This window comes from Felis catus, chromosome D4 (genome assembly GCF_018350175.1).
Source record: "Felis catus isolate Fca126 chromosome D4, F.catus_Fca126_mat1.0, whole genome shotgun sequence".
Taxonomy (NCBI): Eukaryota; Metazoa; Chordata; class Mammalia; order Carnivora; family Felidae; genus Felis; species Felis catus.
In genome coordinates, this window is record NC_058380.1 from 10,251,133 (window position 1) to 10,276,490 (window position 25,358).

The 25,358-nt window shown below is 48.8% G+C and overlaps 1 protein-coding gene across 2 annotated transcripts in view; it reads right to left on the reverse strand.

Moving 5' to 3' along the window:
* Window positions 1-5,257: 5,257 nt before the first annotated feature.
* The window catches only part of DMRT1 (doublesex and mab-3 related transcription factor 1), a 112,033-nt gene continuing 91,932 nt past the window's right edge, over window positions 5,258-25,358 (reverse strand). For both annotated transcript variants that reach the window (XM_023243314.1, XM_023243315.2), the window contains exon 5: window positions 5,258-6,409. In XM_023243314.1, the coding sequence (XP_023099082.1) occupies window positions 6,255-6,409 (155 nt within the window). In that variant the 3' untranslated portion in view covers window positions 5,258-6,254. The remainder of the gene's footprint in view (window positions 6,410-25,358) is intronic.

Genomic DNA, 25,358 nt, shown 5'->3' on the forward strand with positions numbered 1-25,358 from the left:
GGGAACTTTCGCGGGGAAGTCTCTAGATCTCTTGGGAATGCGAAGACCACGGACTTTTTTTTTTTCTTTTTCTTTTTTTTGTCAGACGCCTGCCTCCCAATTTTCTCCTAATGGTCAGCAAAACTTAGGAATGTGACTTGGGAGTAAAGAATTTTTTGAAGGAAAAGAACAGATCTCAAAACGGGTTTGGGGGGCATTCCCACTACTAAGGCGACCTCCTTTCCTCCTCCACTCACCTAGCCATCCTATCCCTTTGCCACTCAAACAGTCTGGCATTATTTGGGCCGGGGCCCCATTTCACTCCAGTGCACATCGGGGGCTGAGATCTAAATACTCATTTGATATAGCGCAATAATCCTTTTCTCATATTTGATGGGAATGTTTTCCATATCCCAGTATTTGACAACATCTCCCTATAGGAACAGGTTTGTATTTATGTTGGTAAAATGTCCCCTGCCTCAAAGTCTATTGTAACCCAACACCTGACAACCCCGAGTCCCATTTCTGTTTGCAGAAAGGGTTTATTCAAGCACATAATGGGATCCCAGCAGAAAGCCTTCCTGAACAAGGGGCTATGGTAAACTTCACCACATGAACTCCGTTTCCAGGGCTATTAAGCTTTTAATTGGAAAATAGCAGAGGAAATTTCAAGGTGACTATAACGTGTTAGCAGTTAGTGCGGAGAAGAAAAGCCCAAGCGGGGATGAATGTAGAAAGCATATGGTCCGAATCACGTTTAGAAGGAGCGGCCTGCTTCTACTAAGTCCCCGCCACTTACACACTTATGGGAAAAAGCATCAAAGAAATTGCAAAGGGAGGGAGGAGGATTATGAGTAAACGTAACCTCACTAGATTGGATCCACTCAAGTTCTCTGGGTGATGGTGTGTGCGCTCAGACCACAATTAACTAGGTAGAATTGTGACAGGTATTAACAGCGGAAAGGGTGAAAGATAATGTGCGTATGTGGTTGTCGCTCTCTTAGCTTACAATTTCATGGCGTGTACACATTTAAAAGCTGGGGCTGCAGATGTGCCAGCTGAGAAGCCGAGGATGTTCTGCCTCCAAATCCAGGAGTCCTGGTAGATGTTCCTCCCCGAAAAAAAAAAAATCAAAAAACAAACAAAAAACCCCACAAAAACAAAAAACAAAAACAAAAACCACCCACTTATCAAAAGGGCAGTTTCACATTGTCCCGGATGTATAATGCATCAGAAAATTTTCTGCTTTGCTGGATTCTCATGGAGGGGGAGGTCAGGGTTCCTATTTTGCCGTTTTTTAATCGCGACCATGGTGACGCTGGAGGCCAGGGCTTGCAGAAAGCCCCGAAAATGCAAGAAAACGAGCCCCCTCTGCCCGCGCGTGAACTTCTCATCTCTCATCCCGTCCCTGCCTCTAGGCATCGCCCTTTGGCCAGCTTCAAATTGAAAGTGGGGGACGGATGTCTGGGGAGGCGGTGGGGCAACCAGCAACCAATTTCTTGAGGTGACAATAATGCTCTTGTTCTCCCTCAATTAATTGGGGAAGAGACTCCTGCGCACCTCCCATAGCATCCCCGTAGCCGCCCTCTGGGGCGCGGGGTGGAGGACAGAGGCCACGTGAGGCCGGGGTGGGGGGAAGCGAGTGAACCTGGGTCTGGCGGGCCCGGGAAACGCGGCCGAACAGAAAGAAGGTCCACGACGGTCGCGTCCCCACGCCATTTTGGCAGTGGGCGACCTGAAGATCTTAAAGGGCCGAAGCCTTCTTAAGCAAACAGGGGCGCAGAACAGCCCGCAGGCCCTGTGCAGACAGTGCAGGTGCCCGTTCGTTCTTTCACGTTCTCGAATTCTCGAAACCAGCAGGGGTCGTGCCTGGGCACGAGCGCTCCCACCCATGCAGATGCCTCAGACGCAGCCCAAACACCAGGCCGTGCCCGCCCCCCATCTTTGGGGGGGGGGGTGTCGCTCTAGCTTTGCTTTATCCGAGGGGCCCACTGAAAGCCGACCTCTACCCCGCGCTTCGCAAGGGAAAGTGGAAAAGCGCGACCTCGCAGCGCTCCCCACTGGGCCAGGGCCCCGGCCCGCTTCCCCCGCAGGCCTCGGGCGCCGCCGCTCCCTCTCCGCGCGCAGAGGTGGGGCTCTTGGGCCCTGCCTACTCACTCCCGCGGGGCAGCGGGAGGCCGGGGTGGGCTGCGGCGTCGGTGCCGTCCCTACCCGCCTCGCTAGAGGCTCGCAGTGGGGCGGCCTGCAAACCCGCGCGCCTTCTGAGCAAAGGGGGAAAAGCAGCATGTACTCTCCGAAGGAAAACGAGAGCGGCGCGGACCTGAGAACATTTTAAAGATCGTGTTTCCCTTGGACTTGAACGCTCAAAGCAAAAGCAAACAAAAAGGCCAGGGAAATCTTTTTAGGTACTTCGAGTAACGTTCAAGGGGCAGAGAATCTTTGCTCCAGTGCCCGCTCTCGGGGCGCCGGTGCAGTTCTTCCCCAGGACGAGCCACTCTTCCAGAACGCTCTTCTCCCTCCGCCCCCGCTGTCGTCCCGCGGCCCCGTAACAAAGCCCCGCTGCGGGGAAAGTGGGAGGCTCTGCCGCCTTCCCAGAAACACGTTCCAGTTCCGTCCCAGGGAGTCCCGGGGATAATGGGAAACGGCGGACGCGGCCCGCACCCCAGGGGACCTGGCTGCGAACTCTACGCACGGAGGCCCGACCAGAGGCGGGAGAGCAACGCTGGGAGGCTGGGAGCGGCGCACCCGAAGGGCGCCCCACGGCAGGGGGCCGACACCTACACCCTCAGCTCTCGAGGCCCGCTCAGTATCCTCCTGGGCGGGGCGACTTCCGGAGCACTCGAGGCTCCGCCCGCCCAACCAGCGCCCCGCCTCCTACCCTGCTCACCCCGCCCCCCCCCCCGCCCCCGCCTGGGGGTCCGAGGCAGCCCTCCTGGCCGCAGCTTTGAACTGTTGGAAAGTTTGCCGGTTGTTCTGGGGTAGGGAGTGCGGAGAACTTGACGAAATAGTGGCTGAGCGAAGGCCTCTCGCGTTTCTGTTGAGGGGGAGGAGGCGTCTTTCCCCGGCGAAGATCGCGAGTCGTCGGCAGTGGCCGGAGCGGGCCGAGCTGGCAGCAACTGGGCTCAGGCCTTGTCCTTGTGTACGCGCCAAGGGGCGAAGGCCTCCGGCCCCGGGCCACTTCCTGCTGGGGCGGGACGGAGCCGAGAACGATCCCTCTCCTTGCAGCCGTTGACCTTCGGCGTATTTTTGACGCATAGCGCTTTCCACGAAGCGCTTTTAATACCACTTGGTGCAAAACATCAAAATGCGGTGCAATATACGTGTACGTGTGAAACCGGTTCAGCACTGGAGTTCACCCGAACCGGAGAGGGGCTCGATTTTTAGGCGTGCGCAGCAGTTCGGTTTCCACGAGGTGCAAGGGACAATGGTGACGGCTAGGCGGGTCTGGTTCCCACCCCTGCCCCGAACTGAGGTTTTATGTGTGGGTTTCGGAGGGAACCCTCGCTATGGGTGTGGCAGTGGCGGTGGCAGCGAGAAAGCAGTGTCACCAAGGTCAACCTAGGCCTCTCAGGCAGCTTTCCCTGAGGCCCTAGATCCGCAGGGTGGGGCCCGCAGCGCATTAAGGGTGAGAGCAAGGGGCACCCGAGTGAGGCGCCCGCCCGGGGCCGCGTCCGCATACATGTAGTAGGGGCACGGTCACCCTCGCCCGCAGCTCCTGCGGGAGCCCGAGACGGCGCGTTTCGTTTGCCCAGCGTCCAGGAGGGGAAGGCGCGGCGATCCTGCCTCGGTTTCCCCGCGTTGGAGCAGCAGAAGCGCTCCTAAGTGCTCAGGGCTGTCCCGGCCGTCCGCCAGATGCTCACGGGATGCCTGGCACGCCCACACTCGCACACACGTGTTGGGCATACGTGTATACCGCACACTCCAGGGATATCGCCTGCAGGGAGATGCGGCCTTGCTGTGACAGGTCTTCCTACAAGGGATCAAAGCTTTAAAGTGCCTCAAATGTGTGTATTCAAATACGGTTAAAATGGAGCAACCAAGCCTTCCCGCGGTTGCTCTACTGGTGTTCAGAATTTGCTAAATTCCTACAGCTGAGCACCCTGGACCGGCCTGGCTCCCTCCCTAGCAGTCAGGAATAAACAGCCTAGGTGCAGTGGCCCCGGGGCCGGTTTTAGCGCCAGGAGTAGCCCTCTGGTGGGGGTAGCGGGATTCAGAACCAAATCGGGCTTTGGGAGCGGCAGGAGGGGCCTCTCCGAAGGACGGACGCTTCCCACCCGACCTGCCTGTTTCCCTGGGTGCAGGCAGCTGGGAGTAGAACTCGAACTCAGGGCGGCAGGAGGCCGGGATGCGCGCGGCGGCAGATACCAGAGCCCGTCCCTGGGGACGTGGGGGTGGGCACCAGGGGCCCAGAAGATGCTGGGTCAAATCTTTGGCAGCGCCCTGTCAAGTTTACCCAGGCTCCGCTGGCTTTTCAGAAACGTAGGGACACTTAAGACGCACGTTCCCAGAGGAGGCACCCTACCCGCCCCCCGCCCCACTGAGGGGGCGTGTCCGACTTCTCCAACAAAAACACCCCGCAAAATCCGTGTGTTGGGGGCATCTATACAGAAAGGCTGGAACTGGAAGACTCCTGGGTCCGCGGAAGCCAGGATTATTCAAAAAACGTAGGGAGCCTGGGCAGTGGGCAGCAAGTGCACGAAGTATCTTCATCTTCAGAAAAGCCGCCCTTAACGCCTTGGAGGTGGCGACTCCGCCGCCAGGTCCCTTCCTTGCGCACCCGCAGCCTTCTGGCGTCGCCGCCACAATAGCTACAGCTACAGCCGCCCCGAAGGGCACACGGCTGCAGTAGCAGCAGCCTGACAAGTGTGATAAAATGATCTTCCTTAACTAAACTCGTAAAGCACTGGGCAATAAAACTCAATCTTCTGTAAAATCCAATTAAGTCATTATCTGACTGATTGTATCTTTAATTGAAAACAGAAGTGACAGTAAATTTCTGTGATATATCAGGATCAATCGATACCACTATACGATTCAGCCCCAAGAAGTGATTTATAATGTCAAACCTATATAGGTAACTCCACATTATTCTCTCTAAAACCACTGGTGGATGAAATTAAGAGTAAGTGCATTTAATAAAAAACAAGATGGTCAGGTTATTGATTACAACAGATGGGGGTGAAATCAAATAGATGTTTTCAAAGCACAGAGCGAAGAAAATACAAGTAATTTCTTTTTTCCTGTTTAATACCGCTCACCAAATATACACACAAGAAAATTCAGTCATCAATAACATTTTTATTTCAGGTACAGCTGCAACTACACAGAACAATGAATTTTTTTAGACTAGTTTCATTTCAGGATGGCTTCTGTTACATAAGGAAGTACTCCACAAGCAATTTTTAACAAAGTAATGAACTCAGAAATCTGTAGTAACTTTTAAAGATGTACTTATTTTCAAATCAGATTACAACCTAAGGTTACAAAATAGTCTAGATTGCATCCATTTATTTTTCCCCTGTAGCAGAAGGAATGTGTATGATAAACTCTCCTATTATTCTAGAAACAAATCCAGGAATTCTGCATTACTGAGGTTACTTTCAATTGTGTTGTTTTGAAATAACCCCTTATGGAAAGGGCAGTGGTTCTCAGGAGCTTTCTTTTTCTGACTGTATTTCAATCATGTTTTGGATTTGGGGGCGTGGGGTGGGGGGTGGGGTAGGGCTCGGCTTTTCCAACAGCAACACAAACACGCCGTATTTCCATTTACTCTTTCTGTGGATTTCTAAAACAATCACTAAGTTTGTCTGCTCTTTTCTTCTCACCGGTCAGGTATTTGGCTAAATTTATATTTTTGCAGCTTTATTAAAATACTAAAATAGAAACGTCTAAGGCACCTAAGATTTCATTTTAAAATCAGAGGTAATATCTAATCATGACACACTGAGATGCAAATGTACTGCTTTACTTTAGTGAATTACTGTATTTCTTGAAAACTACAATGTAAACCAATATCATCCACAAAGTAGGGGTGGAGGGAATACTACTATCTAACTCCGTGAGCAAAGCACTTAATTCTTGTGGATGGTAGTCCTGGATCCTAAACTATTCCAAATACATTCTGGCCCCTGGGCTAAGCTCTAAGGAGTGGAAACCAAACACGTTCTCAACAGTTAAGTCGACCTGAGTCAAGACAAAATATGAACAACAAACCCTGTGTCTAAATGGAATACACCTGCTACTCCAAGTGAACCGCCAAAAGCATCGGGCACCATTCACTCGTCCTCTTCGATGACCGGAGTAACGCTGAAGCTGCTTGGCTCCGAGGCGGACTCGCATTCGAGCACTCCCTTTGTGCTCTCGTTACTAATGGGAGAGCTGCTGGAGAGGGAAACCAAGCCAGAATCTTGACTGCTGGGCGGCGAGAATACTGGGTCGTGGGGAAAGACAGGGAGGGAGAAGAGCACGTTAAAAGTAGCCAGTCTTTCTACATTGAGGATTCGGTGAGGTTTCAACAAAGATAGAGGCGCTCTGCATCTCCATCCTGCGTTCAAAGCGTGGTTACAGGCAGTCATTACAACCCCCAGCGTTTCTTTAGAATTAAAAACAACAACAACAACAGTATTTCTGCACAATATCTATTCAGTTATCTGTTTGCATTTGAAAGGGAAAGTTAGGGAGCAGAATTCTGGATTTATGTGCATAAGGAAAAAAAATAACCAATCTGCATCCCCCTCTTTGGGGAAACTATTTCCACCCTTCACTGAACCCCTCCCCTTTATGTAAAGGATGCTAATAGAACTTGTCTTGTCAAATGATCCGTCTGACAAATTACCCCCAGCAAGAATCCACCCATGTATTTCCACCATTTGACAGGTAACCCTAAGTTTTTCAACATATAGCAAGCAAAGGTGATAGCTTATCAATTTTCCTGTGATTTCTCTTCGATATACAGGGACAAACACTTGCTGTTTACATAACTTCTGCAAACCAAAAAGCAGGAAATGGGAGGGAAACTTTTTACAAAATATGAAAAGTTTAATACCTTCACAAAAACAGAAGTCAGGTAAAGATTTTAAAAGCAAATCTGTGAACATAAAACTCTACTAGGAAACTGACATTAAATATGAAAGATGCTAAATGTGCTCAACAATGTTTGCAACCTCACAAGCCACAGTAGATACAAAATTTAAGCAAAAGGGTCTCTGACCTTCTTAACCTTAGCCGAGTTCAGATCCACCCCCAGAACTCCCTTCCTGCCTAGTGTGAACGTAATTAAGGGGAAGCTGCAGTGGCAATTTCTCTCCTCATTAACTTCCTGATTGGTTTCAGCCTCAGGATTCTGCCGGGCAGTAGTTTGTCACCAATTCCAAATGGCCAATCGTTAATACTAATGTTTGTGTAACTAACTGCCAGCATCTGCCACGGCTTCTTGTACAACAATAATGGTGAAAGGGTACATTAGTGCTCCTGTGTTAATTCAGCTTGTGTTCATCAATAGGGAAATCTATGATGTAATTAGCAAAATGCACTGGGAACTGAGTGCTGAAGTCATTTGTAGGGAACTAAATCATCGTAGAAGCTGCACCGAGTCCTGATGTGTTTGCCATCAATACTTATTATGTTTGGGATTTAATAAGGTATATTACCGTGCTGAAAAGAGACCTTTTTACAAGAGAACACTATTTACGCTTGTTATGGGTTTGGAAAAGGTTTGCTGCGGCTAGTGGAAACACACAGAACTAAAAGAGCAGAGCTAGGATTTAAGAAGCGGACCTTTAAAACCACTCCACTGGACCAAATTATCTCAGAAGGCTCCTTTCTTCTAACGTGACATATGGATGGATAGACAGAAGAACGGAGAGTTTTGTAGGGCTGCCTCAAAACCTCCAAGAAGGAAAGGCATGATCTGGAAACTTAGTGAATAAATCTGAAAAACAATTTGGGCAATTTCCTGACAAACAATTACCTTTGATACTGATAGTATTTGCTTAGTAACTGAAATTAAAAAGCAAGGGTAATAGTGTGTAAGCCTTTTTAAGTGGAGCGCTGTTAAATAGTACTTTACAGACCCCAACAAAGCATACACATGCACGCCAACCAAAACAACTGGGAACCTAAAAAACCTGAAACCTTCATTTTACTGCAGTCCATAAAGGCTACATTTGAACTGTTACATGGATTTAAAAATCCCCACAAATCCAAGATGATTTATGAATTGTGCTACATACACAGCACGTTGTATATACAAAGAAATGTTTTCCAAAGGCGGCACTTTGCTCTGACATCTTGGAACTACACAAAGATCTGGAGAGCCATCTAAGAACCAACCAGGGAGAGGGTATGAGTTATCTGCCCACTGCCCTCAACCCACCTCAAACCAGTGATGGAACCTTCTCTGTCTGGAAGCGCTGGGGACGAGAAGGTTTACTGCCCTACCTCCTGTATGCCACAAACTGTAATGAAATACTTAATCCTCAAACCAGTCACCGAAAGAATCGCCCCCGCCGGTTGATGGAGGGGACCCCGTGCCTGTGGCACTTGTCAGCACCACCCCCTGGGTTGCTCCCCCTGGACCGTCCCACCCTCCTTGGGTGCCACACTGGCCTGGGAACCCTCCTCATCTCCGTGCTGCGCCGAGTTTAAGGAGGCAAAAGAACTGACCCTTGTCAGACTGATGCAGTGGCCAGAAAGGAGTGAGTGAGTGCTCTCTGCCACGTTCTGAGCCCTGGGCCTGCCTTCTGCCTTCAGTCAGCAGCTGACCCACGAGATGCCCCTCCACCCCAGCCGTGCACCTCTTACCCCCATTTAACTGATCCGTGACCAGAAAAGGGAGGGGCAGGAATTCTGCAAAAGGAAGAAATGTGGGGATAGCTCCCTTTGGCCCTCAGTTGCCTTGTGCGTGTTTTCTTGGAAAGTATTCCTGTGACTCAGGCTACAGAGACACACGCAGTGTCACCTGCAGAGACGGGGGAGGCTCCAAGCACCACTAATCCATGACTGCACTCAGGGAAGATGCAAATAAATGAACTCAACCGGTTTTGGAAAGTGTCAGCATTTTTCAGGGTTTCTCCACTCAAAATTTAAATCGATGTCATTTTTACTTTTGTCCAAGGCTTGGCATCGTCTTTGAATAGTGGGACAGTGTTTGCTGAACTCATTTTGTGTGGCCCCCTCCTAAGAGTAGTTAAGGATTTCAGAAGTGTTATCCTGGAGACGAATGTCCAAAATGTGTTTTAGTACTGTCCTTAAAGGTACACTCTCCGTTTTAATGCAGCTTCATTAAACTCTGTTGGGGGAAGAGTAGTAATTGGTCACTGTAAATCATTTTATACCAATTAAAAATTCCAAAGTCAGAGTTATCCTTTCTGCTTTTTAAGTTGATTTTAATGAGCCTGACACAAGGCTCATTTCAACTCAAAAGGTTCCTCTTAATTATTTTGTAAAAATGCTAATGCCTTGTGTCAGTGGGACTGTAAGAAAAGGTACAGTGTTGGTAGCACTAGAAATTGGTTCGGTCTTTCTGGACAGCAATCTAGTGACATGTAATGAGAACCGTAAAACTGTTCATCCCCTCTGACCCGGTAATTCCACTCTGGGGAATAAACCCAAAGAAAGAAAGAATAATTGGCCCAGAGATGCTCAACACACGACTATTTGCATCACTGAAGATGTCAGTGCTTCGCTCCGGGCTGGGACTGGGCGGTGGGGGGATGGGGACAGCTGAGCTCGGGGAGGGGGGGGGCAGGAAGCTTTCACAAGGCAATAAACAATTCAGGATTATGCTACCCCTCGATCGCGGGCAGGCTCCCAGCATTTACAGAAATGGAAGAAATGGCTTCTGGAGACCGAGGTAGAGCCTAAAAAGTAAGAAAAAGGAAGACTTGCCCATCTGCTCTTTTCTCCGGTTCCAGTGAAAGGTGGGGAGACCTCGGGGCTGACCCTTGATTGAACCAGCAAGCCCAGTATCTGTTTTCTCTCAAGTAGCCTATTTGTCCACCGAAGGAGGGGCTTTCTTTTACTATTACTTAAAAGCAAAAAACCTTGCACATAATCACTCTTCCCGGTGCTGGGGAAAAAGAAAAAAATTTAAGATAATGGCAGCAACGCCATCTAACCATCACCGCACCGCCACCCCCAAAACCCACCTCACCAAAAAAACCAAACAAAAACCACTCTAACTGCTAAATCTTTCGACACTGCAAAGACCCCTGACTTTTAACTTGAATGATCTGTTGGAAGTCAGTGGGCTGGAACGAATAATTCTCCTCCAATGATGTGAGAAAACAGGATATTCATGCTTGAGAAAAATTTTTCTCCCTCTCTATGTTAAATACTATTCAACGCCCACTAAGAAACCACTTAAAAATAAGAATGCAAGCAGCATTCTTCAATTGTTAGCAACTCTTCACCTCCGAGGGGACAGGGAGAAAAACAAAAGTGCTGGCCTCGGAGTCTGATGAAAAAGCTAATGAAAATTTCTCAAACAACAAATTCTTCCGCTTCATGATAAACCGTAGTGTTTGGAAATAAAATCCCTTCCAATCAATACCACTTAGCAGATATTTAATGTTTCACAATGGAGCTCTTTTCCGCTGTGAAACTGCTGCCCCTTCTCACTAACGTTTAAAATAATTAGGATTATCTGAGCCAGTCCGAAGCTTGGCAGGTTCAGTCTGTACTTTCAAACAGCATTAATTCTTGGCACTCGGAACAAGGGATAAAAGGTAAAGATATGAATGGAGATCTTTATTCAACCCGATCTATCACGGATTAGTTCATTCTTTTCCAGTTCATGCCTGCACTCCAGTTAAGGGGAGGGCAAAGCTGTAACTGATGTAATTAGAAACCACAAGCTGAGAAAAAATAGCCCTTTATTAATCTCCCCATTTACTATGTATTTACTAAAAAATATATATGTGTATATATATATATATGTATATATACATATATATAAAATCTTTGAAACAATTAAGTGTGTTTTTTCCCCCAACCTAAGTGTAATTAAAGGACAGTGACAAGAGAGAGCTGTTGAGGATTACGCCTTCCTTGAAAACACGTCTTCACGGGCAGTTCTAAAATCTAACACCGATTCTGAGAGGGGCCAGCTCTGTGCTCTGCATGTTGTCGAGACAAGTGGCCGAGCCACGGTAAAGGAAGGTTCCTGTGGTTGGCAGCAGGCACAGGTCACTGCTTCTCTCTTGACGGAACCCTCACGACCTTTTGAAGCACTGGGAAGGGCCGTAAGAGAAAGTACCCATTATGCAATATTAACAGTACCTCCGTCCCTCTAAATTTCTTGCATAACAAGGAGACACAACTCCCCAAATCACGCCAGAACACTTTCATTCTCAAAGTAAGCAGAAGCCCATGGAGCACCCTTCAGGAGCACACTGGAGAGAGTGAGGGCCCCGGGGGGGGGGGGGGGGGGAAGGGGGGGGGGCTGAGGACCCGAGTCACAGCCTGGCCTGGCGGTTTGCAGCCCACCAGCTGGCTCATTCTACCGCTCCACAAAATCGGCGAGGATATGCCAAACCTTCTCCCTTACCCCCCTAGAGTTCAACACAGAGGAAACAATCCTTGACTGTTTTAATGTAGTGCCCAAAAAACAAAAACGAGAGGAAGGAAGGACTCCACTCAGCCTTGCACCCGACCTGGGACCCCGGGGCAGAATCCTCTCGGACCAGACGCTCCCCACGCCCCCTCTGCAAGACAGAACTACTACATGGCTTATTGCTTAGGGTCATAAAACCAACTGGAGTGTCAGAGCAAGCCCATGAATTAGCAGTGTGCCCGCGACAGCAGCCCTAACAGGGGCTCGGCACCTCCAAGGACCCCACCCGTCGCACCTCTACCCCAAAACTTCCTGCCCGTCAGCAGTGGTGATGCTGCTGGCGGCTCCCTGACCCCAAACTGTCCCCATCAGTAGTGGAGGACTCTCTCGCTGACTCACTCATTCCTGAACTCTTTCTGAAGTGAGCACATGCGGGGTTAACTCATCAGGGCTGGCCCACCCGAGGGAGGCAGCATTTTTGGTGACCCACACAATCCAAACATTCACATTTCCTCAGTGTGTTTTAACCAAAATACACTGCGTCTCAAAACTGTGCAGCGTGGCTTCGACTTCTCTTAGGTGACAACATCCTGGGATAAAGGCTCACACTGGCTGACTCTGCCCTCCTTTGCCCTTCGGTGAACTGAATACGAAGCAGACTCTGAAGAAACCCCCTACGCTGCCCGGGGGATGGACGGAAGCATCCTGGGCCTCGGTTTCCCCATCTGTGAAATGAGACTATTAACAGGCCACTGTGATAATTACCGAGTAACATTAATCAGTTGCCTCATTTTATGTCTGCAAGTCTCAGTCTTAAGGTCTTAAAGTTAGAAGATTCTTGCCTTTGAAGGTGCAGGAATTCAATCGGGATTTAGGACAAGGTCTATTCATCCTGGGCCACATACACAGTTGCCTTCTTGAGAAAGCCCGGAAGAGGAATGCAGGTTTGCTTCCTTTGGACACCATCCCTTTAAGACAGCACTATCTGGAAGCAGGAAGACTCTCTTGTGTTTGAGCCTAAGTCTGTCTGAAAAGGGGAACTCTGGGAAGTCCTGGGCAGAGGCATCGATGACCCAAAAGAAGTAGGGGTCTCACCGGTTCCCAATCTTCAATCACTGGCTACCTGGAGCCCTGAGAACGGGGCTCGCTGGGCTGGCGGAGGCTGACCCTCAGAGGGCAACAGGGCAGAGCCCCTGTTAGGTATGCGGGCTTCGGTCAGTTCCGTACCCTCTCCGTGCCTGAGTTTCCTCGTCTGTGAAACGGGAACAGAGTAGATGGTTCTACACAAAGCGGTGGGGCTCTGTAAAGTCTGACGCCGCCGAAAAGCCCACATTCAAATCCCGCCAAGCTTCAGGCTTTGGTGACCCCCACGCGGGGCCTGGCTAAGGCAGCGGGACTTCAGCACTGTGTGAGCCCTGTCCCTAGCACCACCTCCCGGCCTCCACCCCCCTCCCCGCTGCCCCCAGCAGCCTCCGAGAGTCCGCGCCAGAAGACTCTGAGCTCGGAGCTCGGACACCAGCACCTCAGTGAACACCTGAGACCCGGTTTCTTTAACTGTTAAAGGAGAATAACCGTGTGTCTCACAAAGCTGACTAGAGGATCGAGGAGACGGAATCTGACGGAATAGTTGCCTGGCAAACCTGCAGAATATACACACCCGTCAGTCACGACGAGCCCCCGCCGCTCCCCCAACCCCACAGGAGTCCGCAAACTTCTGTGGGAAGAAGCCAGGGACTCTGTGCACCCCACTGCCCGGCACAGAACCAAGAAATGAGTAAGATTCGTATTAACTCTGGTTGAGAAAGAAAAAAAAAGGGGGGGGGGGGACTTAGTGATGACACAGCCCAAACATCCCTGAACGTTCTCAGACAAGTTTCAATTCTGACGTTCAGGGAAAGGGGACTTTTACTTTATTCACCCTTCTGCACACACCAAGATACTGACAGTTACGATGAATTAATTCCAAGTTGACCCCGGGGCCTGTGAGTCTGTGCTTTTCACAGCACTGGCGTTACACACAGGATTTCCAGAAGCCAGGTCAACAGGTCAGCAGTCAGGGCTGAAGCAGGTGGAGCCGTCAGAGCCTCATGGCAAAAACAGGTCAAAGACAGACATCTGGTATGCTGAAATGGAGAACATCTACCATACGTTGTCTGGCACAGGGCAGTGCACACAGTGGGTGTTTAATAATGACAAACGTGTGGGAGAGACCGTGGAATTCAGTCTTCGCAAGACACGCCGTAACCACAGAACGGGGCGAACTCGCACGCTGGCCAGAGTCGCAAGCCTAAAACCAGTTTTGAGGGCTATAAACTGCAAGGGTTTTACTGAATTCCATCTGTATTTACTGCACAGACTCTAAGCAAAGCCTGGGTACAGAGGCAGAGAAAAGCCACATCAAACACACCCTGGGACCAGGATCTCAGCCCGGGCCAAGGCCAAAGAGCCCGGCTCTTAGTGAGCATGGGGACCGTGTTCCTGGGGACTCTGCAATGCAAACACAGCTCAAGTCCAAGAACGGTGCCATGACTGGGTGGTCACATGGACAGCTGCATTTGCAAACAGAGCATAAACACGGAATACAATCTCAGAAACTAAAGCAGACCAGGCAAACCAGATGCTCAAAAGTCATCTCTGCAGGAGGTTTTCCATGCAATCCTGGGAAAGCGGTTTTCTCAGATACAGAAGGATTCACGCTCACAAAGCAGGCTGCGGGGGGCATTTGCCATGCCAAAAACTAGCTCAGCTCTGTCCAGATTATTTTGCAACAAGAGAACATTTTCAAGTAGCCTTGTGTTTTTCTTCACGTTGAGAAGAAAGGATCACAGATGCTTTGACCTTAATGGGTAATATAATTGATGGGAACATCGACCTTGATGGGCATCTTGTTGAAGCTAAGAAAAAGGATCAAAGTTTGGAGTTCACACCACCACCGGGAGGGCTGGTCGGTGAAGGACAGTGAATGCTGCCTTCGAACCTAAGGCCTGAAAGGAACTCGGTTGCTGGCTAAACCACCAGCCTGTGGCCTGTCTTTCACTTTGGGATTACATCATCTTCCATAAAACGTGCTGTTTAACAAAACATTTAAGATATGCAGCTTTAGATGCACGGTTAAGGAAGCTTTTCGTTTAGAAATATTCTGAGACGTTTTGCCACGAAGTGGACATAAGAGAAAGTTCGGGAGCCATTTCTCAAATAGAACCTGTATAAAATTTGCAGCTTGTAATTTAAAAGTAAATATTGGCGCACCTGGGTGGCTCGGTCGGTGGAGGGTCTGACTTCGGCTCAGGTCACAATCTCGTGTTCATGGGTTAGAGCCCCTCAGAGTCGGGAGCCTGCTCTGGGTTCTGTATCTCCCTCTCTCTCTGCCCCTCCCCTGATCATGCTCTGTCTCTCAAAAAATAAAAACCGCTAAAAAAAATTAAAAATAAAAAATGGAAGTAAATATTGTGGGAGGCCCCGGGTGGCTCAGTCAGTTAAAGTGTCCGACTCTTGGTTTCAGCTCAGGTCATGATCTCACAGTTTTTGAGTTTGAGCCCCACATCAGGGTCTGCACTGACAGCTCAGAGCCTGTGTGGAATTCTCTCTCTCTCTCTCTCTCTCTCTGCCCCTCCCCCACTTGCGCACACACGCGGTCTCTCACTCTCTCAAAATAAATAAATTAATTAAAAACAAAATAAAAGTAAATATTGTGCCCCAAATGAAATGCCAGCAAGCAGGGTAGAAAACTGTGTTGTGTACATTATTTTACCTTTACCTCAAGGGGACTCCATCTTCTTTCAAAAGCAAACGCAAAACTCATCAGTACTGGCTACCATTCTATGCCAACTTGTTACTCCCCTTTCTAGCTAGCGTTACAGGAAATCTAAGACTAGTAATTATTAATATTTTTCTCTGGTACAGGATAAGGAAGCAGACACATCCAAATAAAACATATGCCAGATGAAATCAATCAGGACAGAAAATTCCAGGCATTTCCAGACAGGAGCATACATGCCTAACTCACAGCCACACGAGTGATTTTGCCGCCTCAATACAATACCGCCATCATGGACAGTTAAGGGAAGTTCAGGTTACAAGAGCGAGAATACACTATTTTGGAATGGTTCACGTTAAGGGTGAACAGAAATAAGAAAATAAGAGCACAGAGTGTGTGTTTTTCCAAAAGAGAATTTCTACACTTTGCCCAAGACTCCAAAAGCTAAAAAAATAAAATAAAATAAAAAATTCAATAGATGTATTTCTGAAATCATTTTTAGGTCAAGTGCTGTCTTTTCACTTAGCCCCCAAGAAAGGACATCCACCCTGTGCGAAGTGAATCTGTGGGTGATATGAGGCATTTGGGGACTGTGATTGCGCCTTCTTCCCTCTAGACGTTTGTGGTACTTTCTAACTGTTTCGAGAGAGAAGAGCTCATGTGTGGACAAGAAAAGGTCTTCCTTTTCCTCCACAACTGCTTCTTGAAGCCAACGTGAGCCGCGGCCTTTGTTTGGGGCGCTCCGGGAATGGCCGCCTGTGGCCTCCTTGGCCGAAAGGCTCCGCACGGGGGGCGGCGGGTGCCCGTCAGCCCAGCTCCGCTCTGAACCGAAGGGAACCGATACCAGCATTTTTTACCAAAGCAGGGGACAAATTCTTATTTAGCTCTTCCTTCCTCTGGTCAACAGACTGGGTTTCCCTTTCAGGACTTAGTTTTCCGTTTTTCGTTTCTTTTTTACTGTGGTGAAACGCACATCACATAGAACATTTTAACCATTTTTAAGCGTACAGTGGAGGGGTATTACGTCCACACATGTTGTGATGCACTTGCCATCTCCAGAACGTCTTCATGTTTGCAAACAAAAAGTCCACACCCGCTGAACGAGGACTCTCCATTCCCTCCTCCCTCAGCGCCCAGTGAGCACCCTTCTGTTTTCTGTGTTTGTGCAAGGACCACTCTGGGAACCTCACGGAAGTGGGTCATACAGTGTTTGTCGTTCTGTGACTGGCTTATTTCAGTTGGCATAATGTCCTCAGGGTTCATCCATGTTGTAGTGTGCGGCAGAATTTCTGTCCTTCTGAAGGCTGAATAATGTTCCACTGTATGTAGACACCACATTTTGTTTACCTACTCATTTCTCGGTGGCTATGTGGGCTGTGTCTGCCTTTGGCTATTATAAAAAATGCTGGTGTAATCACTGGTGTTCAAATGTCTGCTAACGTCCTTGCTGGCAATTCTTTGGGGGAACATACCCAGAAGTGTGACTGCTGGATTATATGGTAAACCCATTTTCAGGGGCGCCTGGGTGGTTCAGTCGGTTAAGCGTCCGACTTCGGCTCAGGTCATGATCTCTCGGTCTGGGAGTTCGAGCCCCGCGTCGGGCTCTGTGCTGACCGCTCAGAGCCTGTAGCCTGCTTCGGATTCTGTGTCTCCCTCTCTCTCTGCCCCTCCCCTGCTCACGCTCTCGCTCTCTCAAAAAAATGAATAAAACATTAAAAAGTCATATGGTAATTCCACTTTCAATGTTTTGAGGAACCAGTGTTACAGTTTTTCAGAGTAGCTATACCATTTTACATTCCCACCAGCAACACACAGCGTTCCAGTTTCTCCACAACCTTGTGAACACTTATTCTTTTGTTTGTTTAAATTACAGCCATCCTAACAGGGATTTGGTCTTTTCCTATTAACCCTTTCCTCAATTTCTCCCTGCCCTTCTTTACCCTTAGTGTGCTGTCTCCATTTCACTACCACCGAATTTAACTGAAGAGTAGGCCTCACGGCCCATTTGCTGGGTTGGGCCCGGCCAACTGGTGGCTGTCTTATTCCCAGACAGGTTTCCTCCAGGTCCCCCACGACTTTCAGATCCCCACAGCCCACGGCTGCTCCGGTCTTCCCTCAGCTGCTTCCTGCAATGTAAATTCACTGTGTGTAAAATTAAACCTACCATTCTCTGCAGAGTAAATACGACCCTCTTCTCTTGGGTCCGGAGCACGCCCATGTCACTGGCTCAGCCTCTAAGCCTCAGGATTATCTTAGGAAACTTCTCCCTTCACCTCTCCCCTACCTCCCAGCACTGGCAAAGTCCTGCTCCTGTGAACCCCGTGGGGCTCTTCCTCAGCTCTCTCCTTCCCATTTCACTCTGTCCCTCCACGCCCCAGACTGGATCCCACCCTCATTACCTGTACCCTAACCTACCAGAATCTGGTTGTCCTGCTCTGTCTTCTCGATCTCTCCTTCACCTTCCCCACAACGGCCACCCTACTTCCAGAGAAACATCTCCCCTCAATCAGCACCTCTGGTGGCATCTGGAAAAGCCCAGACTCATCTGAGGAGCAGCGACCGGTTTGCCCACATCTCCCCTGCACTTGACTCATCCTGCTCTCCCCACCCCCAGCTCAGACCCAGGATCCTGGCCTTTGACACGTGCTCGTGCTGGTCTCGCTGTCCCCCAGTCTCCACAGGTCGAAACCCAGCTCAGAGCTACTTTCCTCTCCCTCCTCAAAGGCCCAGAGTATTTTGCCTCTGCCTTTCTTGTGGTGCTCACTCCCACCTTCCTAGCCCTGCCTCTCCGCCTCTCCCATCACTGACCTAACAACTCTCCCCACAGAACAGGGGAGGATCCATGTCATATTTGTCTTTGGGGCCCTTTGGTGGCCACCAGTTAAAAGCCTGCTGTCTGGTAAGCACTCAACACATACTAGTTGATGAATGAATGAGAGATCGGACTCACTGGTCAAAGCAAGCGGATCTGTTTCCTAGAGCCCAACCCACCCTGAGCCACACACTACGTGAGCTCCCACAAGAACAATGGCGGGGAGGCAGCTGGAGTGATAGGCAGAGGCATGGCTGCCAGTCCCACATCCAGGAAGGGGTGAGAGAGCCAACGGAGCCATGACGACACGTGACAGTGAATCTGAATCCTCCAGAAAGGTTCAGCATGCTGAAGGCAAGGATCCACTTGTAAACCTCCCTGTTGTCTGAGGCTGGGAGGCAGGAAACTTTGGCGACAGCAGGGGAAATGACCAGTCATTTGGGGAATTCATTTATGTGAAATCGCTAATTTCTCAGTGACCAAGAGTTAACGAGGCACCATGAATCTTCTCTTAAACTCAGTCCTCGGGGCGCCTGGGTGGCTCAGTTGGTTGAACGTCTGCCTCGACTCTTGGTTTCAGCAAAGATCAAGATCTCATGGGTTCGTGAGATCGAACCCCACGTCAGGCTCTGTACTGATAGTGTGGAACCTGCTGGGGACTCTCTCTCTGCCCCTCTCTGCTCGCACACACACTCACAATCTCTTTTAAAATAAACATTAAAAAAAAACCAAACTCAGTCCTTGGATGATGTAATTTCACTCTAGACACTAACAGAAATGTTAGATGTGAAATCGCAAGACTGAAAAGTACGTAGGCACTTTTTTTCCTCCAATGACAGAACCTTATTAAAACTACTCCCTGAAAAAGGTAGGTAATGTGACGCCATCACATAGGTTTTGCAAAGACTGCTTCCTATTATTGATTGAGAATGAGAACACCATAATAAACAGACTTAATTCAACAGACGTACAGAGAACTCTGGCCTCAACCCTCTTCACAAGCACCCCTGACACATTAATACACAATGGCCACGGACTTGTCTGCAAAGCAAGCCTCTACATATTTCAGAGATACGTATCTTCCAAACCTTTGAAGTCTTGGACATTCAAGTCTGTAGTCTATCACAGTAAGAAGTAGTCTTATCACTACTAAGAAACAGACCTTTCAGCTTTAAAAAACAAAAGACAAACAAGAAGAATATAAATATCACCGACTCTGACTAACCAGCAGGCCAGCATTTGGTCACAATATAATTGATTTCACCCTCAATGCTACTGTTGAAAGTATTTAAATGCCCAGGCACTGACTCCAACCCACACACTCCTCCTCGATCCCCCATTCCAAGCAGACCAGGTATTTTCACACATGGTTCATCTTCAGTGAAGACTGTAATTAAATCTTTAATTTGAAAACAAGAGTGAAGGTCCAGCACTCTGCATTATTGGCTGCCCTCGAAGCTTAGAGCAAAGAGCAATCAAATAACAAATGGTGACCTTAGCTCCTTCAAGCTTAAGTAATCTGCTAATTTCAGAAGGTACCGGCTCCTCTCAAAAGTGGCCAATTTACAAGTGGAAGTGCTTTCCACAGTTAACTGGCAAGCTTCCTGGGAATCAGAAATGTTATTTAAATTGCATAAACCGTCAAGTTTATGTGCTGCCTGGCCTTTTGCTCACACCATCATCTTTAAGGCATAAACTTCAGAACGTGCTTTATTTCATATCCAACGTGTGGGAAGAGGCCTGTTAGGGAGCTGAGTGTTAGGAACGCGAATACTAGCACTGGTCCCTTTTACTCTTCTCCTCTACCTCCAGAATGACCTAAAACTCTTCTTAGGCATAAAAAAAGGCAGTGTGGTACAAACTGATTATTAACTCTTAGAAACTTATTAAGCATCTGCTCTGTGCCCTGCAAGGCTGTAGCCACAGGAAATAGAGCTGTGAGTAAAACAAGTCTCCGTTCTCATAAGGAAACACCAGGGACACCTGTAATCACCAACACCTGGGAAGGGATTCCGGCCAGGTCACTTACTGGTGATGTGACATGGGGAATATTTTCACAGCTCTGAACTTCTCTTCATGATCTATTAACGAAAAACAACGGGGGCAGCTGGGTGGGCTCAGTCCGTTAAGCATCCAACTTGTCGGCTCAGGTGGTGATCGCATCGTTCCCAGTTCCAGAATTCGAGCTCCACGTCGGGCTCTGTGCTGACAGCTCAGAGCCTGGAGCCTGTTTCAGATTCTGTGTCTCCCTCTCTGTCTCCGCCCCTCCCCCACTCATGTTCTGTCTCTCTCTCTCTCTCTCTCAAAATTAAATAAACATTAAAAAAATAAAAAAAACCCAGTAAGATTAAAGGCTGTTGCAATTAAAAATAAAATACACTGAGTATTCGATCAACACTAGTCTCTTCCTCTGGTTGTTCCTTTCCGTAATACGGGAGCAGATAATCAGTACCCCAGGGACCATCGGAAGCAAAATCAGGAGGAAGGTGGTGTTTTTTCTCAATTCTTTGTTTGCCTGCCTTTGTGTCTTCTTCACCTCTTTGCACTTCTTTTCTGTTCTTCAGAATCTGTGGTCCCTGGTCCTCCCTCTGCCAAATTACACCTTCCCCTGCCCCTCAGCCCATTCCAGAATTCTATTCTTTCAAGTAACCCCTTGAAGCTCTTGATGAAAAGCATCCAATTAAACTAATTCACAAGGTAAATGCAGGCTTCACGCTTTGACCCTCTTGTGGATGTGTTCATTTCAAGGAGGTGGCTTCCAGGCATTTCGGACGACGAGTCGTCTGGGGGCGGGGAAAATTTCCAAAGTATTGCCTGTACCACTCGGTATGCAGACCGTACCGCTATTAAGCAGGTACATCCTGAGATTCGCTTTGACGAGGTCAAGTTTTTGTAATGTACAGCAAAGACACACTCCTGCTGAGTGAGGTTCTGGTCCATGCACAGTCTGCATTCCCATCCCAGGCCGCAGTCACAGCCTTTCAAAGCATCTACCCCCGGGGGCGCCTGGGTGGCTCAGTTGGTTGAACTTCCGACTCTTGATTTTGGCTCAGGCCATGACCAGGGTCATGGGATCAAGTCCTGCATCGGGCTCCAAGCTCAGTGTGGAGCCTGCTTAAGATTCTTGCACTCTCTCCCTCTGTCTCAAATACTAAATAAATAAATAAATAAATAAATAAATAAATAAATAAATCTAGTGAGAGACTCTCCAGCTGATAATCAGCTTCCCTTCCTGGAGCTTCATTAGAATGCAATTCTAGGGCGGACCAGAAAACCACTAGTACTTAAAGAATCAAAGTCACAAGACAATTATTTCCCCGCTAACGGTAACTCTCCTGTTTTCTAGCACTTCACTGATGCTCCAGAATCCTAATGACGTATTTGTCAGAGCAGTGAATAGAATGAGCTTTTAATTATTTTTGTTAGGAAATATTGCTAGCGTTCACACTAAACCAGGTAAAATTGAGAGAAAAAGCAAAGACACAAATATTAGCGTTAGCTAACCATGTGCTTGGGAGCGAAGGGGGGGAACTTATGCTAAACCAAGGTCATCCATTTATAGCAGAAGTACTTAGAACTTTCTATGTCAAAATCAACTATAATATACCAAAGGATTTACTTTGCTTTAATAAACATGTATTCTTTTTGTAGTAATAAAAAGTGATAGAAAATGGCAGAAAGGAAGGATAAAAGGAAATCAAAGAAAACACAGGCCATGCTGGAAACCCAGCTCCCCCTCTGGAACTGTAGGAGTCAGCTCTTTAATGAGGGCAGGCGTGGACACTGGCAGATGAAACAGGGATTCTTAGGAAGGCTGGACCTCCCAGCCTCAGGCAGGAGCTAAGTGCTGACCTAGGTAAGCAGGCTGGTGAAATGAGCCTCAGCCCACATTATTTATTAGCATAATTATTAATAATAATCACTATCATTCATTGAAGCCCTATTGTGTTCCAGGCTGCACTTTGCTTATTACCTTCACACACACACACAAAAAAACCCTTTGGGGAGGTGGGTATTAACAACCTCATTTGGCAGATTTTACAAACTGAGGCCCAGAGGTGGTGATTAACATCCAAGGTCACACAAGCACGGAGTGTCAGAGCCAGAATCTGTGCCTGGGTGGCCTTGAACCGGACTGTCCACCACAAGACCACAGTGCAGAACCACCAGTCTGCTGTCTCCCCCTGCCTCCTGCAGACACCCCCCTCCTTCCAGGGAGCCCTCTGCACCCAGTTACCAAGTTGCTGCCTGAGATCCCCTCCAGAAAGCCACGGTTGTGCTCAAAGAGACAGCTTTGAAGTTTAAGCATCACCAGCTGCCCAAGGGCCCCCCATTCTCACATCTTTTAAAACTATCTTCGGGGCGCCTGGGTGGCGCAGTCGGTTAAGCGTCCGACTTCAGCCAGGTCACGATCTCGCGGTCCGTGGGTTCGAGCCCCACGTCGGGCTCTGGGCTGATGGCTCAGAGCCTGGAGCCTGTTTCCGATTCTGTGTCTCCCTCTCTCTCTGCCTCTCCCCCGTTCATGCTGTCTCTCTCTGTCCCAAAAATAAATAAACGTTGGAAAAAAAAAAATTTAAATCTGTCTTCCACGCCAAAGAGACCTGAGGAATCCATCACGTGATTCAGTAGAGGGAAGGGTTGGGGGCAACTTATGTGTTTGCCGCTGATTGTCAGATTCTGGGCGGTTCAAGAAAATAAAGTAGGAGTCACTTGGCAGAAGCCTGCATTCTCTTCAAGAGCAGCCTCCGCTGCAGAGCCTCGTGAGCCCCAAAGCGGCAGAGCACAGGGGAGAGGACAGTCCGTCCTGGGCCAGCAGGGACAGAGCGCGGATTTCCACCACAGACTCCTGAGCACTTGGCAGGAGCGTCAGAAACAGAACCACAGGATCTGGGAATGTGATCGCTAGCACGCACGGACGCGTCCGAGAGAGCTTTTGCTTCCAGGTTGCAGGAGTCTCAGGAGAGGAGAGGAAGGCAAGACAAGACCCTTCCCAGTGTCAGAGCTTTGCTTTTCCCCTCCTCCCATCTGAGAGAATGAAGACGGTTGAGCAAAGCTCACCTGTGACAGGGCGGCAAGAGCGGGGGCTGAGGAAGCAGGGGCAGGTGGGCACCGAGGTGACAGACCTCACAGTCCCGGCACGCACCCAGAGCACAGAGAGGCACGAGACAGCCCACTTCTGGGCACATCCATGTAGGTGAGTTTTCAGCGTAGCTAAGTAATTATCCAATTCCACCTCTTGTGACCTTTCATGAAGTCAGGATGGAGACGATGAAAAATGAACCAATTCACCCCAGCAGGCTCCAGCACCTCACGGTCAGCAGTATCAAGGGCTCCTGATACATCTAACAGAAATGCCGCGGCGCCTGACCGGGGCCACCGGCGGGAAGAACCTATCAATCAATGAAACTAACACAGAGTCCGGGTCCTGCTCAAATCTGAAGCCGCAGCGGCAGGAAATGGCTCACGGTACAATAATTAACTCCTGGATTCAGGCAGTATTGTCTTTAAGACTATCCTGTCTCTTGGGGCGCCTGGGTGGCTCAGTCGGTTAAGCGTCCGACTTTGGCTCAGGTCATGATCTCACAGTTCGGTAGTTTGAGCCGTGCGTCAGGCTCTGTGCTGACAGCTGAGAGCCTGGAGTCTGCTCTAGATTCTGTGTCTCCCTCTCTCTCAGCCCCGCCCCCACCCATGCTCTGTCTCTCTCTCTCTCAAAAATGAATAAACATTAAAAAACGTTAAAAAAAAAAAAAAAAAACCATGCTGCCTCTTGGGCAAGTTATCTTCAGGACCTCAGTTTCCACATCTTTACAGCTCAGGGTTTGAGCTCAATGACTTATAATTTCTCTTTCAGCCCTAAAATTCTGTGTTCTGATTCTCATGTTCTGATTCCTTAAATCTCCGTTTCTTTTAGGCTCTAAAGGTTTAAGTGCCAGCTCAAAGTCAGAGTTAACGAAGTACAAAGCAGAACAAAGCAGAGTCGGGAAGTTTAACATCAAGTGATTAGTTCTGAAGCAAGAAATTAAGGCCTTTTCTTCCCTAATAGAGGCATTAACATTTTCTGTCAATAACTGACTAAAAGCTCCTTGCAATCACTGGGATTCGGCCACTAAATGGGAGGTTGAATCTCTCTTTATGCTGCTATAGAAAGCAGCTTCAGGTGACATGTGACAGCTTCTGCTTCAGAACCAAACAGTGATCAGGGGCACCTGGGTGGCTCAGTCGGTGGCACGCCGGACTCTGGCTCAGGTCGTGACCTCATAGTTCCTGAGTTCGAGCCTGCTGTCGGTTTAGCTGCTGTCAGCATAGGGCCTGCTTCAGATCCTCCGTGCCCCCCTCTCTGCCCCTACCCTGTCAAGCTCTCTCTGTCAAAAATAAAAACAAACATTTAAAGAAAAAAGAATCAAACGCTGATCACGTGACGATGACTTGGTGGAAACTAGATTGGCAGATTTCGCACAAGGAATCTCCTAGCTCGACTGATTCTCTGCAATCTTGATGGGCTCAGTGTTGGTGGAGCGTCAACTACTGCTCTTTCGTGTGAATTTCAACCGGTATCCGCATGACCTCTTAAACCTGGACACACCCCCCTACACCCCTTAGCGTAGAGAGGACACATCCCCAGCCTTTCCCACAAAGGGGACAGCACATTTTTAAATGCCCCGAAAACACAGTTGTCTCTACACCGTATCATCCAGAAAGCAGGTGGGATCGCCTCCTGCTTCCTGTATTTCGAACCGCCTCCTGTTAGACCAGATCCTCTAGTGACAAGAAAGCAGCTACGAGAGAGAAGAATCGCTCGGGCCTTTAAGAGCACCTCTGCCGGTACCAGAGCTGGACACAGACTGGGATTTAGTACAAGCTGTATGTTAGGCACAGGTGGACCATGCTGGGGGACTAGGCCTGTGACCTGTCACCTGCTCTTGTACTTTTCCTGCAGGGACAGGAGGGAGCGGTGATGGACAAAGTGGTCCAGTCACTCGGTACCTCAGGCACTGCCGGGACCCTAGATAAGGGCGCCTCCTTTCCTGCCAGGCCATTTAAGAGGTGCTCTGGCTCCGAAGGAAATGAAAGGGACCCCCAGACTCCATTCTCCATCCACCAGATTGACAAAAATATAGACGTTCAATAGAATCACGCTAGCAAAAGATTGGGGGAAGTGGTACTTTCACACAGTGCTGCTTAGCGAACCAGTATAGCTCAGCGTGGCGGTTAATGGGGTGACATTTAATACAATCTGAGACGCAGGCTTCCTTCGG